This window comes from Amblyomma maculatum, chromosome 10 (genome assembly GCF_055883805.1).
Source record: "Amblyomma maculatum isolate TAMU_Amacu chromosome 10, ASM5588380v1, whole genome shotgun sequence".
Taxonomy (NCBI): domain Eukaryota; kingdom Metazoa; phylum Arthropoda; class Arachnida; order Ixodida; family Ixodidae; genus Amblyomma; species Amblyomma maculatum.
The window spans coordinates 41,989,934-42,009,549 of record NC_139353.1 but is presented as its reverse complement, the minus strand read 5'-3'; the positions used below and the strand labels follow the sequence as shown (position 1 = coordinate 42,009,549).

Here is a 19,616-nt window from a genome sequence, read left to right as displayed (position 1 = left end):
ATCTTTTGTGCGTTTTTGTGCACTTTCATTTGCCTCTTGGCTTCGTAATGCATGCTCTCAATATCTGGTTGCTTATCTCTATTGGTTTGCCAACCACTGTTTATTGTGGAATTTATTCACAATATATATGCAAATGTACCACTTGTTTGCCTATACCTTTTGACTTGACAAAGCGATCTAGTTTTCTTGGATGTTTTACTGCTTCTTTGTCATTGCATGCCAGTGCATAAATTCCTATGTGTATCCATCTTTTTGTCGATATAAGGGTTGATCTTTCACAATGAAAAATTCCTAATGAGCTGAGTATGTTTAGCTTGCAGAGGCCAGGTTTTAAAAAGGAGGAGGAATTGGGCTGCATCCGTCGCTCTGAGCTTTGACTTTCTCCTTCTGTCTTCTTCTGTACAGCTGCAGTTTGTGTTGACAGCATCCCGAGCTAACCCGTACTAATGTTCCACCAGGTTGCATTGGGCCGATGTCGAGACCTGGATCTGGGCCCCTCGGGTAACACGGAGCCAGGCTCGCCTGGAAGTCACGAGAGCACACGAGTGCTCGGCCGTTGGCAGCCACACATCCTGGGCACAGTCACGTGGCACAGTGAGTGCAGTGTGCTGATTCATTGTTGGGAGCTCGTTTGCAGCATCACATCACTTTCCTGATGGTATAAACTATTCCGGAACCCTCCAATGCAGCATCTACCATAACCCACCTGTTACCTGAGGACACTGAACCCCACAATTTAGAATTTATGTAATGTGATTGCTATTGTGACAGTGTAGTTATCAATATTAAGTGGAATCGCTACTGTTATGAATCTTTTTGCCCTTCTTGAGGCTGACCACCCGTCCTAGGTCAAACAGCATATGTCTTTTAACACCACCTGCCGAGCTAAAAGTTCAAGGAGAGAGCAATAACTATGTTGGACATCGCAGTCCACAGTGTATTCCTTGGCAACCAAGGTAGTTGGTGGATTGCTTGGCTTGTCCGGTTGCGCAAGCCTTGTTTTCAGTATGATGTTCGCTTTATCACACTGCGATTGGGATGAGCACAACAAAACACACTGGGAAAAGCATCCATTGTTGTTTGCCACATGCTGATCTGGCTTTTACAGCGCGCGTTAACCGCCACGCGCAGAGCGTCCAATGTTCTGTCTGCCACATGCTAAGCTGAATGCACCTAGCGTGCCACTGTGAAGGAAGACCGGAAAAGCAGGACGGAAAGAGCGCACATGCCCTTACGCCTTGCTATTTCGCATTATTTCTCCTCTCTGCAACGCCACGGCTGCATTGGATGCATCTGCTCTGTACTGGCTATTGCAAAACTGGTTGCAAAACGTGGCTTGCAAATTTCACGTAGTGCCACACACCAAACTACCACGGCAGATGTGTGTGTCTAGGGAAAACATACTTTGTAGGGCACGGTGCTGCTCTAGACAGGCCATTGTCAAACAGTTCTCTCGTTCCTTTCGCAAGTGGCTTGCGAACTTCACGCAGTGTCGTGCGGCAAACGGTTGAGGGTGATGCGATCATCTTTGAGGAAAGCGCACCTTCCAGTGCATGGTTTGCGGATTTCCATATATCGAACCAGTGAAATTGGAATGGAACATACGACGCAGCCTGCCTTTACATGCAATTTTCAAGGTTATAATCTTCAAACTCAATGTAATTGAAATATCCAGGTTTGACTCTGTGTGTGCGTGTGTGTGTGCTTTTTTTGCTAGTAGCCTCAGCAGCATGCATTTGTGCTCTTGCAACTGCGTGCAGGTTCCACTGTGCCTTTGGGTCCCAGCAACAAGGAAGAGCCTCATCAGAGCCCCCTGAATTACAATGAGTATGTAGTCTACAAGCCAGCTCAGGTGTGTCTCCGCTACCTGCTGGAGTTTGAGGACTGATCAAGCGGCAAGAAGAACAAGACGGGCCACACACCTTTTTAGAAAGGGGGGGAGGGGACGGGGAGGGGGGACATACACTTTTCACTGGGGAATGGAGCCCATCTCTCTTACCACAGGGGTGCAAATTTTTCTGTCATCGTCGTTCATGGCCATTGGGACGCATACACTTCCATTGTGCGGGAAAGTCTAAATGCGCGCACTTTTTTTTTCTCCCTCTAATGTACAGTCCAAGGCCGCTTGCTTCTTAGCTGGCTTTGGCAGCAACGAGAACTGCCTCTTCTGGAATATTCAATAAAATGTCTGACATGAGTGCCTCAGTACTTTTCTTTTACACAATTGCATGCTCGCGATGTGCACTTGTGGCCTTGTGTTTTTCCTAATGTATTGGGGTAGCACATTTCTAGTGCCATGTAACTTACTGGATAAGGGTTGTTACCAATGGTGCGACACTTAATGGACATGTGAAATTCCACTACCTTCATCTCATCTCCAGAGAAACATGCCTTGGCTGGCTGATGAGTGAACTATGTTTGCTGAAGACTTCTATTCCTCTGCAAAGGCATATTATGTTGCTGTATATGATTGGGGCATTTGCACCTTTGGTCACTAGGTATGATATATGGTGTACCATAGAATACATTTTTTGGCATTTCTGAAGGCGAATTTGTCATCCAAAAGAAATCCTCAGTATTCGCTATGTTTTGATGATTCGTACGAGCTTGTGAAGCTGGTTTGCGATGGTCTCGTTTGCTTGTGCTGCTGTTGGTTAAGCTGACACCTTCGTTACTGAACTGAATGTTACTGCGTGTGTTCCGATGGGATAGGTTAAGTGCGGGGCAGGAAGGCATTGGCCAAATTGCAAACCGATCTCAACCCAATTCATTGGGCCAGCTTTTGTTGTCTCTGATAGGTAGACATTGACTAAAAGGAGAGAGGGTGGTTTTCCAACAGGTTTTGCGATTTTACTATTGCATAGTTCAGTCCTTGTAAAGGTGCTTGCATTTCTCAAAAAAAAAAAAAAAATATTTCAGTTGGCAAAAAATGTGCACCCCCCACAACTTGCACGAAGGAAAAAAAACAAAACTTTGGCACCCATATATGCACACAATTAAAATGGAGCATCTTTGTGCATTGTATGAATATATAACTTAGCAGATGTGTTCTAAGGAAAGTGCAAACTGAGGTGGTTCACTGCAAGCAATATGGTAATTGGTATGGCTCTTACATGTGTGAACTAATAATCTGAGTGCTAGGTGCCAGACAATTTATGGCACAAAAGTTTGATCAAGTACCTTGCATAAGGGAATTCACTGTTTTATGATGACTGCTAACGACGCGATGTCTGTCGTAAATGTTCGCAAAACTACGTCTTGAGCAGCGAAAACCTTTTCGCCTGGTTGCATGCATGCCGTTGAGTTCTGTAAATATACAATTCTTTAAAAAAAAATAAAAAAAAATATTGTTATATCTGTAGGTCGGCTCTGCCTCATCGCGACGCATATTGCAGTGAAGCCCACATTAGCATACCGGAATATTGGCCTCGACAAGTGCGCTGAAATTTTTTGCTTGAAGCATTCATTGGGTGCACGGACATTGCGGCCGAATATATCGCACTTTTATTATTATTATTTTTTTTTTTCTGAGAGACGTGTTGGCCGTTGGTTCACATATCCACTGCCTCATTCAACAAGCCGCCGTAGACGTCAGCAGCGCAGCAGGAGTACTCGGGAAAAATTGGGGACAGCCAATCGCTGAACGGCTCGGCGCCGTCAGCGACACCCCAATTCGTTCATGAGCCTTGTGCTTCTGTTTATGTTGGTTTAGCACAACTGTCAGTGCACACGTTCGTCTCTTCCTGCGGCGGTACCGCTTTTCTCCCAAAATGCAAATGCTAACAGGTAAGTGCACGCGCGTTGTTGACACACTCTGGCATTCGTTGCAAGCGTTCGCTACCAGACTTTACGATTACGCGCGCGCGAAAAGTAGGGCGCGTTAGGCTTAGGATTTGCTCGTAAATAAAAAGCACGTTGCGAAACCTAAAGCTAGCGACGACGACGAGCAGTTAGCGGGCTTCAGGTGCGTTGCGCAAGTCCCCCGCAAAACTGCGAACGCGCACTGCGTTCTATTCAAGCGCTCTGTACGCGACCGCCTTCTCGTCGTATTTGTGCAGCTGCATTGCAAGTGTCTTCAGGCATCTTCTGCAGATGCGTATGTTATCTCGCTCACTGTATAGCATTTATGCACTTGGAGGATATCCGCGTAAATAACACGTGCACGCTGGATAACGAGTTCGCGTTCTCTCAGTGCACTATCAAGCGAACTGGATTGCTGACGAGCGACTGCGAGCTCACAATCCCGCATCGTTTGATTGTGCTGCAGTGCCAGTCGAGACGACCGTCTACCTCGGAGCTGTGGGTGTAATTTTGGTGATGCTCGGAGTCTTCTACCTCTACTTGAGCAAAAAGGTCTGCTTCACTACAATAGGAGGCTTCCCTTGCTGCGACGGATCTGTGTCATCTCGTGAACGCGAGCGACAAGTGATCGCCAGGAACTTGGGTAAGGCATGCTTCGCACACCTAAAGTTGGCTTCACTGCATTAGAACCATGCTACGAGGTATAAACGCTCTTTGATTTTATCCAATGCGTGCTCTGCTCGTTACAACTTGGAATGCTCTTGTTACTTTGTGCACCTCGATCATAGCTCGCGTACGCACTTAAAATTTTCAGTCTTACATCATTACAGATAGCCACAGTGTTATTCAGGTACTGCACTGACAATTAATGCAGTCACATGCTTGTTCTGAAAAATACAACTTTTGGGTTATATATACGGTCTGGTCTAAATTAATAGGGGAGGGGGGGGGGGGGGGAGCTGCTACGTTTGTATAAAAAAAATAAGCTTTACTAATTCAGACTCAAAGCAAAGCACATAGTATTGTGGGAAATTGACAATCTTTCTATATATATATGTATATATATATATTGCACTTTTACAACTGAAGTAAACAAGTTTTTTTAGCCTGCGGTTAATGCTTTCTGCCCATATACACCTCTGAATACTTACTTGTGCCACCGGTTTATGCAAGCACGTGCACCAATTGTAAAACTTCTTTTTTTGTCATTGTTATACATAGGCGCTGCATATGCCTATGAAGATGTTGAGTCATCAACCGACAGTGATGAAGAAGTAATTCAGCAACTCCACCATTCAGCCAGCCTGCAAGGTGGCTTCCTCAACAGCACTACAGCTAGGAAAGTGTCAAGCATGGGCCACTCCACGGACCAGACACATGGTAACAAAGAAGCGCAAAAGAATTGTGCTTGCATAGAGCATTTGTTTACTATGTTTACTAAATATTTCTCAATGCAATCAAAAATTGAAAATAATGGCAGTCTCTTCATTTGTCAGTGAATTGGTGTCGGCAGATTGTTTTTACAAGACCTGTGCATAGCTTTCCTACTTGCATGTTGTGTAGCTGGTATGTTTTCACTAGAATATAGGGGGAATGATGGCAGTAATAAAACAGTGCTGTAATGGTAATGTAGTGCTGCCTTGCCGAGTCATTTTATAGTGAAGGATGTACTAACCTTGTTCTGTACCAATTCACTAAAATGGTTAGTGCCACAATTCTTTGCCAAGTATAATAAATTTTTGACAATTCAGACTTGCTCATAATTTGAGCTTTCAGTATTAGAAATGAAGTGAAGCTTTTGTCCTGCCAACATAAAGGGTATTAAATAGACTCCGCTTAATTGAAACCATATAGTACATGACCTGAACAAATTATGGTTTGCTTTGAGTTCTATTAATTGAATTGGCTGCAGTTCATTGCTTTCCCCAAATGTGATCCTTGTTGCAGGCAACGGACATCTGCCACAGCCAGATCTTGTTTCCCTTGCCGAAAATGGACGTGCTGTGTCCACTGGGATAGAGACAGCTGAGGGAGCAGACACAAGCAAAGGTTCTTCTAAGGCGACACAAAGCACCACAACTGTCCGCACTGCTTTGCAATATGAGAACGGTGCTTTTCTGAAGGTTGAGGACTCTCCGCTTTCTCTTGCAGCATGTGGCAGTACTGATGTAAGTGCTTTTTTCAAAAGGCTGAGGAGTTCCCTTCTTGAGAGTTCTTATGCAAAGTGTGCGGAGAAGCTCATTGGAGAATTGTTAATTGGGAAATGTAAAGAAAGATGCAAAGAAGGCCATAGAGCCGTAAAAAAAAAAAAAAAAAAAAAATGATAAAGAACAAGCTGGGTTTTTGAACCTAGCTCGCAGTTTGGCACCATGAATAAATTCAACGCTGTAATAGTGTAGGCTTGTAACCCTGTGCCAGGAGTCTTCATCCGGTGAATTCCAGTGCCCTTACTTGATCACCTGGGAATGGGGCAAGGATTGTAAAGTCACTGCAGGGCATCACCTCCTTGCTGTGCAACAAGGGAGCTGGTGATGTCACATCATCCTCTGCATCTGGGCTGTGGCACCTACTGCGTGCAGAACAGGAAGGAACATAGTACAGCCGCAGTTTTGAGCTGCAAACTCTGAGGCCAAATTTTGGTGTGGGCGAGATGCAATAAATTTGGAGGACACTTAAGCTCCATCTTTAAGAGCATGATGCAAACATATTAATATCTTTCATCTGCAGTCCCCTTAATTGTGGATCTTTGTGCATGCACTTTTTTACCTGCTTAACCACTCATGTGCTTCTGTTAGTCTGCACATACTCATTAGCATACAGCCTTAACCTACCATATTACTTGAAAGGCCACCCTGTGTAGATATAAAGACCCACCTATATTCAAGCCATACGAATGTACCTTATGGCCTATAGGTAACATATTGAACTCTGCATATTAGAGCCCTATATTAACATGTTTGCATTATACCCCTAAACATGGAATGTCCAAGATTTTTCGTTTACAGCATCTACACCAGATTTTCTGGAAAACGGAGCCTTTGTGTTAATATAATTATGCGCTGTGCAATGTCAGGAGACACAGACTGGCCTTTTATTAATGCTGGCTGCATCTTGGTGCCATGCTACCTATTTTATTGCTGGCTTTCAAAGTAGTGGTGCGCCATGATGTACTTGACAATCCCGTTGATATCCATAGGAGCCAATGTTGTTAGACCTGGCTGAAGAAGAGCTGCGCTGTGTGGCAGAAGCATCTGGTCTGCATGGCCCCGGTCCTTCAGAACAGACCACTCGCTGTGGCGCTCTCGAGCTCATGTTTGAGTATAATGAGTCGGCTCGTAAAGTCATGGTCACTGTCCTGAGAGCTCACGACCTGCCCAGTCGAGATCGTGGAGGAGCTAATAGCGTACAGGTGAGCTATGTCGCTTGCAGCATTAAAGACAAGTATATCTTCATGAAGTTTTGGCCACAAAAACAAGAATTGTGCAGACTTTTTCTATAACAAGCAGTGGCTTATAATTATTGTAAACTGTCTTTGAGCCTTAATATTCTCAGTTATACAGTGTCCTCTCATCATTTTGAACACCCAATTTATTCAAATATATGCTTTGGTCACATCGACAATGCATGTTAAAAATCCCCTTTAATTTGAATAGGGTATTTTTTAACATGTTTAATGCCCGTAGAGTCTGAGCTATCAAGAGTTGAGCGTAGCTAAATTTCAGCTTAATTTTTATGCAATGTTCATAGTGCAGCTATTTGTGATTAGATACCTTGGAAGCGTCTTTGTATGCCATAAATAAAGCAGTGATGGGCATTGTTTGAATATACATTACTTCCGTGCTTATTGTCCAAAGTTTTCTAGTCTTAGTTAAATATGATAAAAGTGCCCTACTACTGCATTACAAAGTGTAATTTCTGGTTTTTGTTCAAGGTGCGGCTTTTGCTACTGCCTCACAAGCGGCAAAAATTTAGAACAAAAATTAAGCAAGCTGGCGAAGACATGACCTTCAATGAAACCTTCGCCTTCACACGCATCAGTCCCGGTAAGGCAGTTGATAATAAATAAAAACGAAAACCTGCCACAAAGTGATGTTATCTGGTACTGTAGGAGGTGTATTTACCTTTGATTGCTACAGTTATGTTATATTTCTTCGTAATGACACAAATTAACTGCATTTAAGCACACTTCACCAGCCAGACAAGCAGCAATACATGTACAACAAAATATTTTCAGAGAGTAAAAGAAGAAAGTTCTTTAGCTTCACTAATACATAACTGCATGCTTAGATCACCTCCCACCATGCAGCCATGATGTATAAATTTTCTGAATGTGATCTCTTTCTTTCTGTTCTTGCACTTCACAGAGGAGGTTAACACTATGGGCTTGCGTGTGCGGTTGTACGGGTGTGAGCGCATGCGCCGAGAACATCTGGTTGGCGAGACTGTACTACCTTTCCAGTGCTTGGCTCTCGACCAGCCTTCCACCATGTGGCTAATGCTCGAGCCACGGTCTAACCTGGCTGTAAGGGTCATCTTCTCATGCCTAAATTCGTTATGCTCCCTTGCTTTTATTTATGCTCATCTGATATTAAGACTTGCATGCCGTGGTGCTTTGCACTGCACTACAATGCTCACGTCTTTTGCATGCAAATCACAATAATTCTACCTGTCACTTTTTACTTCTAGCAACCTTTGGGTTTGTGTACAAGAATGGCTAGCACACTCTTCTATTACTGACACATTAGCAAAAAATTTCAATTTGACATGATTTGTCAGCACAGCCACCCTTCCTGCTTGCGCTGAGCTAATTCAGATATGATATTTTGTTTCTTGTGCAAAATTCTCTTTATGTTGACTTGTGTTGCTATATCAGGGATAAGAAAATATGGAAAATTTAGGTATTCAATCCACGGTTCATTTTTGCCATTGTAAATATTCAAATGAATGTTCAAAAACTCACAAATTCTTCTCCACTCCTCCTGCATCACAGCACTGGGATTCAAAGTGTGAAATTTCAAGCCTGGCACGATCAGACTCAACAAGCTCAGCACAGTCGATGCAGCACGGAGGCCTGCCTGAGCTGCTACTGGGTCTCGCCTACAATGGCACAACCGGCCGCCTGGCTGCCGAGGTCATAAAGGGGAGCCACTTCCGCAACGTCACCATGAACAGGGCACCAGGTGAGCGCCATCATACGTTGAACATGACAAGCATAACTGTCATGAATGTCTGTTCACTTGAGCAACAGCTTGGAGTCACTCAAACTGAATTTATCTTGGAAAATTAGCTGAATATATTCAGGTCTTTATGAAGGATCCTTATGAAAAAAAGAAATACTAAAACCGTGATGATAATCTTAATGAAGACATCACCTTCCTTGTCCACTCGAATCAGTTGTGGTTCTACAAATTCTTTTGGGTTCTTTTAAGGGTTTCTTTGGCAGCTATTTCTTCCAGGCATGTGTGCACCAAGCATATGAAATGCCACAATAAATGTTCTTCCAGTGACAGCTGCTTTAAATGCAGTGTCATTTTGTAGATTTCAAATCACTAAGAGCTACTGTATAGACAATTATGCAGGTAGCATATCAGTAGGATCATGTACTTTATGCCTATATCTTTACAGCCATAAAATTTAGTTTCTTCTCATTCTCATTGCGCAGACACATTTGTGAAACTGACACTGATGTCATCAAGTGGCCAAGAAATAACACGAAGCAAAACATCTGTTCGGCGAGGGCAGCCAAATCCTCTCTTCAAGGAGACCTTCGTTTTTCAGGCACGTGCTTCCTTTAATTGCACTGCTATCCCTTGCAGTTAGTGATGCCTTGCAACAGCATAGCACCATATAGCAAAACACTGCAATTATGAATGAAATATGATGTGCTCCTTAGGAGTTCTTACTACACCAAGTTCCCATATTTTATGGCAGTAACTGCAAGGGGGCTGGTTCCTGGGTATAAAAGTTTCAATGTAATATGTTGCAGTTTAAGGCTCCCTGTTACTGGGCACTGTGAATCGAGAATATATTTTACGCCCATTCCGATGCTCAGAAATTGGATTGTCTCCGAACTGCAAACATGCGAACTGTGCTGTTGAGAGCAAAGATTGAGAACTGTGTCAATGTTCTGGAAATTCAATCCCACGCAGGTCGCCCTCTTCCAACTGCCAGATGTGACGCTAATGGTCTCTGTCTACTACAAGCGGTCCATGAAGCGAAAGGAGATGATTGGCTGGTTCTCACTGGGCTTGAACAGCTCTGGTGAAGAGGAACTCTCTCACTGGAATGACATGCGCGAGAGCAAAGGAGAACAGGTGGGATTTGTGGCCTGTGTGTGCTTTGTCACCAAAGAAATCTGAAGGCTCAAAATTATTTTTTTTTCGAGGCAAGAGGGAGGGCCAGTGATGTTGCTATGATGTGTGCCGATATATTGTGGCATGCCATTGCTTTGCCATTGCACTAAGCACTACAAGCTAACGCCTGGCATATGTCATTACAACTATAGAGAGCAGCTAAATATCATTGCCATTGGGGTCCTAAATTACCTATGTACACCTGCAACAATTAATTTTTGTAATTTATAACCTATTGATGTTACCATACCATACCATACATATAACAAACAAACCGTAACAATAACAAATAATAACAACATTAACAAACAACAATACTAGCAAAGAATAACAAACCAGAAAAGGGACAACTGCTGATTGCAGCGTTAAACACAACGGGTCCAAAAATGTTTTCTGTAGTCAACATGTAGCTTGGAATCAATCCGCAGTGCCTACTTCAAAGTAGGTTAGGGCTCACTCTTTCCACTGCATGCTGGCTCTAGATCATCCAAGCTTGGCTTCTGTAATGCCATTTATGCTCACATTAGATGAGACTTTATAAAGTGTATAAAACCTGAATGCATAGAACTTTCAATAAGCATATCAATCTATCTGAATATAGCAAGACATTCTTTTTGATTTAAAATTCAAGTGCATGTTTGCTTGCATGTGTGTGTGTGTTGTGGTGTGCAGCATGGGGCACATGTGAAGTGTCACCTTAAATGAAATTTGCAACCGTTACAACAGTGCAAGGAATTTCCTTTCTTTTTCTGGTACGCCTACTGACAAGCAATACTATAGTTGCATTCGTTAACGTGGCATAATGATCAGTGTGTTTGCTTGCTTAACCAGATGTGCAGGTGGCACGTGCTCCTAGACAGCTAGCAAGCTGAGATTGTCCACAGGACAACTTCACTTCCAACCTTGAAGAGAAGAACAAGTTCTGCAGAATCTAGTCAGTAACATCAAGCTGGCCTGTTTAGCAGCTGCCTTCAAAGGAAGGTGTAAACACCCTTGCCTGCACTGAGGGCAATATGTTTTTGGTTGTTTTCTGGAAGTGGAAGAAATTCTGGCTTTCTCTCAACCCCATCCTCAATGTTCACGCCATGTAATCTTGCAAATTTTTTTTTAAATGTCATCGGCTATAATTTTCATTTGTTACCATTTACGGTTTGGATAGAATGAAGTATTTTATGCTGATTTTCTTAGAAATAGCTGTTTTTTCTCTTGTTTAACTGTATGAATTGAAACTAAAAGACTAAAAACTGAAATGACACACACACCTTTTTTTGCGTTTGGCTTGGTGAACACTGATAGTTTTATGCTGCCAGCCAAATGAAGGGCCGTAAAGACCGCTGCTGATGTTGTTGATATACAGAGTTGGGACCTTTTGCACTATGGCATCAGTGCACCGAGGTAACTGCTCTTATTGAAAAATGAGCTTGTCAAGCTATACTGTGTAGACACAATGTGTGTTCTTTGTCACTAATATATTTGTACAGTTGGCTGGATGTCATCTAAATGAGCCAAAGCACTTTTCAGAAGGAAGAAAGTTAACACGGGCGTGCTGCCTGCAAGTATACTCAGACATATCTGTGCTTAGAGATGGTATGATCCTTTGGGAGCTCATCATACACGTTTTTCATATTTGTGTAAAGTGATGTTTCCTTTCAAGGTTTTTACGCAAATCGTGTGTTCTCGCTGTGAGTACATGTGGAGGCTGCAATTTGTGCAGTGCGTAATAGTGACATTTCTGGTGCGGATAGTGTATGTGTGATATCCTTGCTTGTTCGTTGTCATTTTTTTTTCCTTTTATTTCATTCCCTTTCTGCGGTGTGCTTCGTTCCTGCGTCATTTGTCACATGCTTGTGTGTAATGTGCTTTCCTGACCTGTAGGCTAAGATGTGGGTTATTAAATGGGTGAGCGTCAGGTATGTTTTTCTTTATGTGCGGTTGTCATAGCATAGCTCTGTTTATGTCAAGTTTTGTCTTTTTTATTATTTATTGCTGACCTGTTTTGGAGCAGGTTAGTTTCAGTGTGAACTATAGTTGGGGAAACCATGATAGAAATAAAACGTTCTTCAAAGAAGGCCACTTACTGCCCAGACATAGATCAAAGAGTTTAAGTAAAGAGCAGTAGTGCGTAAAAAGCAAGAAAGCATTGTAGAATGAATTGTTTGGAAAACCAACCTTAGATGCAAAGAGGTCACCCTTTCTTGAGTGCATAACATGTAAATCGATTATGAACAAGTGTGATGTTAGAAGCTCTCCACTGCTTGCCGTGGGAGCGGTGAGTACCTCTGGCTAGTATTCTATGTAGTTAATTGTGATATACCTGTAGCTACACTGTACCCTTGCCTCCTTCTAGGCACTCTATGCTTTGTATGCATAAGTGTTTGCGCATGCATCTCTTGCGTGTAAACTCTCTGGTCCCTGGGCACAGTTTTTCGAATCGAGAGATGTGCCAACCGTGGACGCAGTACCTTTGTCTCGCCTTTGGGTCGAGATGCTCAGCATTGCTGCTGGTTGTCCCTATGGGAGTGTGGAGCCTATTGTTTTTTGCCTGTTGTCCCACCACTGTTGGGCCTTGTAACACACACTTCTATATTTTGCAAAAACGTTGTTAACAGCCACCTCTGCTTTGATTTCTGAAGCTTGAGCTCTGTCCTTTCAGTACCTTGCAAGATCTGGAGGCAATGTTACAATTTTTGAGTCACAGAGACATGAGGCAGAGCTTGAGCATAGAATGTGGTTCATATTGAGCCAGCAGATGAAGTGTTGTATGTGTTATTTTGTGACATGTCATTTTGGCTGTGTGTTGCGTAAAGATGTGTGTCACCTGATGACCTGGTGGAGTGGGTCATCATATACAGTGAGAGCCAGGGCATTCCGCAGAATGCTGTGGTGTTTAAATCAGTGAGTTTTCTGCAAGCATAGTGGCTCACACTCTCCACCTTGTTATTTTTAGTACCTTGTATGTCTGTACTCATGTGTAAAGGTCATCCAGAGCTGTTAATTGTTAATGATGAGTGGTACATTGCAAACCAGCCTCAGGTGTAGCAGTCTTAAGTTTGACATCGTGATTATAATTGTGTGATGAAATTACCGTGACCAGTTGGAGCGCCTACAGCTTTGTGGAAATGGGGTGCTTTATGACTGCAGGAAACAGCTGGCTTCTGTTATGGTCTTTTGTTGTCTATAAAATGCCATTAATCAATTTTCGTCACCAAAATTTTGTGAATGTATCTTTTTTGTGTTTTCTTGCCTGGTCTCCTTTGCCAAAATGGAATGTTAAAGCAGTTGCGCACATCACACTATGAACCACATATGTGCTGCATATGTGCTGCATATTTTGTCTCGTGCTACTGCAACTTGTTCATCGCGTGAGCATTAGAAAGGCGCTTGTTTTTTTTTCAGCCTGCCTTTTTTCCGAGAAATATATTCCGAGATTGCTACGACCAGCACATGAATTTTAGGCTAAGCTAAATTTAATACTATATGTATGTCCTTAATGCATGAATGTTGCTGTTGGAATGGCTTTGACAAGTTTGCAAAGGCAGCATTACTGGAATCACTTGTGACAATCTCTTGTTCCCTGGTCAACCTCTTTTCATGCTAAGTGCACCACACATTGTTACCACTGTTTTGAATACTGCTGCTGGCATATAGCAGGCCATTTCTCAAGGAGTTGGAAGTGCCAAGTTAGCTTCGCACCGTGCCACAATAGAACAGCACAAAGAAGTTTATATGGACAGTATACAGCATTGTGAAACTGAAATAATGGTTTGAGTTGGATGTAGGAAAAAAAGAGATGCAAATGGCTCTTCTTAATATGCAACTCTTAATAAAGCGGGACTTTTGCCAAATTTTTTAGCAGTTCTTATACCCCTGTCACACCATCACTTTCGATCCTTATTGAACTCAATCTGCATTCAACTCAATGCAGATCGAGGTTGCCGTATGGCAACTTTCAAGTGCAATTGAGCCCGAGCCTGCTTGACTCGAAGCATCTTCCTTCGTCGCTCTCGAGTTTTCAAGCACATTCAAGAGAGGACGTCGCCACCTTCGATGCTACCTAACACACACGAAGGAAACTTCTCAATGGTAATTCAAAACGCCTGTGTAGCACCGGATGCTTCAATCTTTCTTGAAAACTTCAATGTAGATAGAGTTCAATGAGGATCGAAAGTATTTGTGTGACAGAGGTATTGGAGTGCACTGGGAGTGATGGCGAGTGACAGAGCGAAAAGGAGTGACATTTCACTTCAATTATTGGTATAAAATTTGCATAATGTTCGTCGAATGGGTCGGCATCGCCAAAGGTCTCCACGGCCTGCGGCAGCTAGCTAACTTCCCTCTATTCAATCACTCTTATTCGCAGTAAAGTTTTGTCAGCCTCAGCAGCATAATGTTCGAGCGGATGTTCAAATGAAATGATGTGCTGACATTGGCTTGATATGTTAATTACAACCTCTCTTTTTCTTGTCACTCTACTGACGTTTTCTTTTTTGTTGTTGTTGTTGCAAGAGGTGCTCTCATTACTGCAAAATATGGAGTTAAACTAATTCATGCCCACGATATAGGGCTTTATGTCTGGTATTGTGGGCGCTTCCTCTGCTTAATTTTCCCTGCTTATTTTGCCTTCCTTGTGCAGCAAAATACAGTGTTGGAAGTCGTGCAAAAGCTACTCTAACACTGAGAGTCACAATCCTGTGTTTTCGGTTGTTTTCAACAAAAGTTTGTGTCAAAAAGTGCACCTGTAAAAATCACCAATGGCCATCACCTGTACTTCATAGTTCACTTCTCTTTATATATATCTTTCAAGAGTTCCGTTTCTTTTTTTTTATTTTTTTGACAGCAGCCACCCTTTCTTCAATATAACGGGGAAATGTATAATTCTAGGCTGACTGAAAAAATGTCCTTAGAGTCGTAAAATACCTAAGAGCAACATGCACTTCTTAAGACTGATTATAAAATGAGGTCCTACTTTTCTTTAATTGTGAGAGCAAGGTGCATGTTACGATTGTAGTTTTAGATAGAGATAAATGCAGTAGGTGGTGATGGTATGTTGTCTGGCTAGTGCAGCAAGTGCAGCCTATGGTGAGAACATAGACAAGTTGTCACTGTTGATGCGCAATTGTGTTGAATATGTATCATCTTCATGCTCTTCTCTCTGTGGACGTACAGGTGCTTTGAATATTGTTCGCCTCGCAGTTGGCAGTTGCCAGGTCTCCTGATGTTTTCGCCAAAGGAGCCTGCTCGGGTAAACTAAGACCACGTTTGCACTATGTTTACAGCACATTTTTCTTTACTGCTTCAAGCTATAGCTGTGGAATATTACTGGCACATACTTGTGACTTTAAATGCACTGCACCTTTCTCCGTCTTTCTTCTGTATTGAACACATTCCAAAGGTGTGCGAGTATAGAAATTTTAGAATGCCAGATTTGTGCGCTAAAATTTTATGTTGGAATTTATTGTTCTGGCTTGAATGGCATGAAGGGCAAGCACTAGATACAAGCATTCTATGTGCTGGTGCAACTAAATCAGCCCTCAGAGATCATTTGTCCCGCGTGCTGTATATTCTTCCCAGTCCGCAAGTCCCGCTTTGTTCCAAATGACTATAGGGGTGTGAGAATACTGCAATTTTCGATTGCAACTAAGAAAAAAATGCCCTTGAATACCGAATGTCTTATATATATATATATATATAAAATACAGCGAACACAAACATTGTTTGTCTTAATTATTTCAGAATTCACATTGTATTTGTAAACAAATTTAAATGAATTGCACAGAAGTTTATATCTTACTGAAGAATTCAGTATATATATTTATGCAAGATTTCATATATACTGACTTTCTGTACAAGCACCTGCATGAAACCAGGTGGAGCTGTCATATTGCTGTTCATTACAGTATACTTTATACAGTATATACATTGTTTTTCCCAGTTTTGTCAAGTCTTTCGGTTTGTGCACACTGTTGGGAAGGCCCTCTTCATTAAACCATTTAAAGGATACTTTACTGCTCAGTCAATACGGCCAAGCGTTGCGATAAAGTGCTCAGCGCGGTGAATTACTACAGTAAATTTGAAACATTTCAATATATTCCATAATTTTTGAATATTCGGAATATTCTGAATACCAGTTTTTCGAATACGAATCAAATAAATAACATAATAAATTTGCAATTTTGGATATTCGCACACCCCTACAGATGACGCATTTGCAGCGTATTAGCAAAACTATACAGTGTAGCACAAATTGCAGTGCACACCTTTGGCCAATCTACTAACTCAAAGTTGAAGGAATAATAGGCCAGCCACAAATTGGCAGCATTATCGGCAAATTTTAGCCTGGCTTCTGATTCTTGCTAAGGATAGGTCCCGTTAAGGATGTTTACTGAAAGACATTTCAAATGGCTTTTCACCTTTCACATAATTGTACATACTCTGTGATAGCTAACAGTCCAAGGGGACATTTGCTGCGAGTCTTAACTTTAAATAATCTGGCAGTGCAAGGACTCGGTCAGCATTTTATTGTGTTAAAACACACCCACACTTGTGAACCAAACTTTAAAGGTTTTCAAATTCAGTCGCTGTTAATGTGATTGCTGTTACAAGGCTACGTATATTTGTTCCTTTTTCTTTTTGTGATCAAAGATGTGCATATATGCTACCACTCCTACAAATTGTTACCTGTTGCTTACAGACAGATCACTCTGTAAGAGCCTCCTTTCTTTGTTGCACATTAAAGAATGTTTGGGAAATGTCGGGTTGTGAGCTCATTCTATGTTCTTACCCTTATGGCAACGACTGAGAAATACATGCATAAAAAACATTTTCATGCATTACACATTGTGTGCAAATTAATTGGCAATGGCTCTTAAATAGTGGCTTTAGTTAAGTTGCCAAAGTTTTGTGGTGTTGGCTACATTCAAGGGTACCAAACCAGTGGTATGTTCATGTTTGGTATATTGTGGTCATCAATTTGTCTCGGCATTCAGATATGCATGCATGTGTGTAACCCTGATTGTCCATGCATCACAATGGCACAGGCACATGCCAATTTCCTACCGTCCACTGGAAGGTGGAAACTGGCTAAAAAGACTAAATGACCATGCAGAATTGATTCGGAATGATAACTGGTCAACAGCTGGTTATGCTTGGCTAACGACTTCAGGCGGACACTTTTTGATCACAATTCATAGCTGAACACTCTAGTAAAGAAAAAATTCACCTATTCACACTTCACAGTAATGTTGGCGCCATGGTGAGGTCCTGTCTCTAAACAACACACTTGATAGGCAGCACCAGTGCACTATAACTGCTGCATTGTGGTGCAGGGAGATGCAAGCTATGTGATGGCAAAAAGCTGTAATGAATCCTCATCACTCGATGACCAAGAAAAGTGTTCTTACTACAAAGGCCATCGATTTTCAAGGTAAATTATAAAGTAGCAGATGTCTTGCACTCCTGTCGTTTCATGCGAGAGAACTTGTTTTGAAGCCATATTGTTACGTTTATAACCGAACAATGTTTTATGACATTTTCTATGATATACACAAAAATTTTCCTTGTTGTTGCGACATATACTAGTGTGCACAATTCTGGAACAGCGGTGAAACTCGGCAGGATGAGGAATACGGTTCTGCTAGAGGTGCAACATCTCATCTTTTGGTTTTTGCCGGAACAGTGTATGTTGCTGCCATAGACATATATAGCAGTGCAATGGGCCACACCCATGTAATTTCATCACGAATTCAGTTTATATACGTCTAAGCATAACTACATATAAATTATGATTGCATTCAAGGAGAACTGTTAGGGCTGCAGGTCTCCACAATAATTACAAGGGCAATCTATACCCATTCGAATACACTAATAAATGAGAAGCATAAATACCTTATAAATCTTCTGAATAATGAATGAATGAAGAATTTCCACAAAATGTGTACTTTCATTGTGGAACTGAGGCAAAAAGTTGTGCACTGCCACTTGATTGACTGACTTAAGGATACATGGCCTTTTAACAACAAAAAAAAAAATGTTGGGGCATGCATGCGATTTATATATTTCATATCGTATATGCACGTGTTACGCACATGTGGAAAGTTTGAGCTCGGTTTCTCAACTTCTTGCCGCTGTGAAAGTATAGCCAGAGGAAAAAGGAAAAAAATGCGGCTGATGCGCGTTATATGTACCACAAGCCGATGCATCGGCAGACTCGAGTGTCTGCACGCTGCAAGGGTGAAGTGAATTATATTGCACCTTCTTTGCCTCTCTGGGTAAGTGCCGCGCTCGACGTCCACTTGCGCGAAACACGCTCGACGATCACTTGCGTGAGATGCACCATGCGCTCGACATTTTCTGCGCACTGGTGCACCGGGGCAGATAAGGCACCACAGAGAGGATCCAGCATCCAGTGCGTACAAATCCGCAGCGCCATATCGACTGCTGCTTACGTGAACAGCTTTCTTTGCACATTATATACTGCCAAAGCGTAAGACGTAAATGTGTTCTGGTGACATGGTGAAGATTCTGAGGGTTTCCATTGTAGCCACAGCTTGAAATCAAGCAAAAGTTTTACAGACGATGGCATGAAATGAATCACAAATATCTGTTACTTAAAAGTTTGTATTTGTGCTTGAATTAAGCTTTTTCGCATTTTTTAACGTGCGCATTTGTTGCAGGAGATGGCCTGGATGCATCATCGGAAAAGCGGCCATATGTAAACATATATATTTAACTGTATGCTTGTGGCAAAGTTTTAAATATGCTTATAACGTTTTGTGCATTTGAAGTCGACGTTTAGGATTTTTTCTGTTTTACAATTACACGTTTCAGTTTCAACGGTACAGCACTATAAGCTGCATTCGATTCAGCCGTGGTTCTCTGCACCCCCGGAACCGGTTCACGGTGCGCTGCACCAAAGCGCTCGATTCACAGCATTCCCTGCACCACTCTCCGCGATTGATTTTAGGTGCAGTCGTGGTGCCGCTGTGGTGCAAAGAACCGCGGCACCCTCCGAGGAGGAGGTGCAGAAAAGTGGTGCACGTGTTGACGGCACTAGCAGACGACGCGCGCTGCCAATGAGATGCTTAAAAACATCGATTATCGACTTAGGGACATTTTTTCCCGTCGTCGACGGATCCGGCGTCATTCTCTGTGAAATGGCAAGTTCCTCTGAGGTCTCTTGTGACAACCTGAATACCCTCTCGAGTTCAAAGCTGAAATATCTGGCAACGGCGCTTCAGTTGTACGGGAACTCGGTTATTGCGGTCTGTCCGAACCAGTCGGTCTCGGTCTGAACAACGATGTTGCCTCGAAGGAAAGCACGGCGTAGGGCTCCTCATCCTCACTGTCGAAGGACTCCAGAAATTCCTTAAAGTTGACTTCGACGATGTTGTCGTCCACGACGTCGCGACGCACCGCGAAAACTTAAAGCTCGCGGCGCACGAGAACTCGCGAGCAGACGACTAG

The 19,616-nt window shown here is 42.5% G+C and overlaps 2 protein-coding genes across 2 annotated transcripts in view; both read left to right on the top strand.

Moving 5' to 3' along the window:
- LOC146176270 (poly [ADP-ribose] polymerase tankyrase-like) overlaps window positions 1-2,198 on the top strand; it is a 76,617-nt gene extending 74,419 nt beyond the window's left edge. Inside the window, 2 exon segments of the mRNA XM_084582588.1 lie at window positions 459-594; window positions 1,761-2,198. Coding sequence (XP_084438714.1) covers window positions 459-594; window positions 1,761-1,888 — 264 coding nt within the window. The 3' untranslated portion in view covers window positions 1,889-2,198.
- A 1,437-nt stretch (window positions 2,199-3,635) lies between these two features.
- Syt14 (Synaptotagmin 14) lies at window positions 3,636-16,935 on the top strand. Its single transcript, XM_084582587.1, has 11 exons — window positions 3,636-3,786; window positions 4,268-4,444; window positions 5,023-5,181; window positions 5,749-5,969; window positions 6,998-7,210; window positions 7,733-7,844; window positions 8,166-8,323; window positions 8,792-8,981; window positions 9,464-9,579; window positions 9,951-10,115; window positions 10,986-16,935. Exons 1-11 carry the CDS (start codon window positions 3,771-3,773, stop codon window positions 11,016-11,018), a joined length of 1,560 nt encoding a protein of 519 aa, XP_084438713.1. The 5' UTR covers window positions 3,636-3,770; the 3' UTR covers window positions 11,019-16,935.
- Window positions 16,936-19,616: the final 2,681 nt, after the last annotated feature.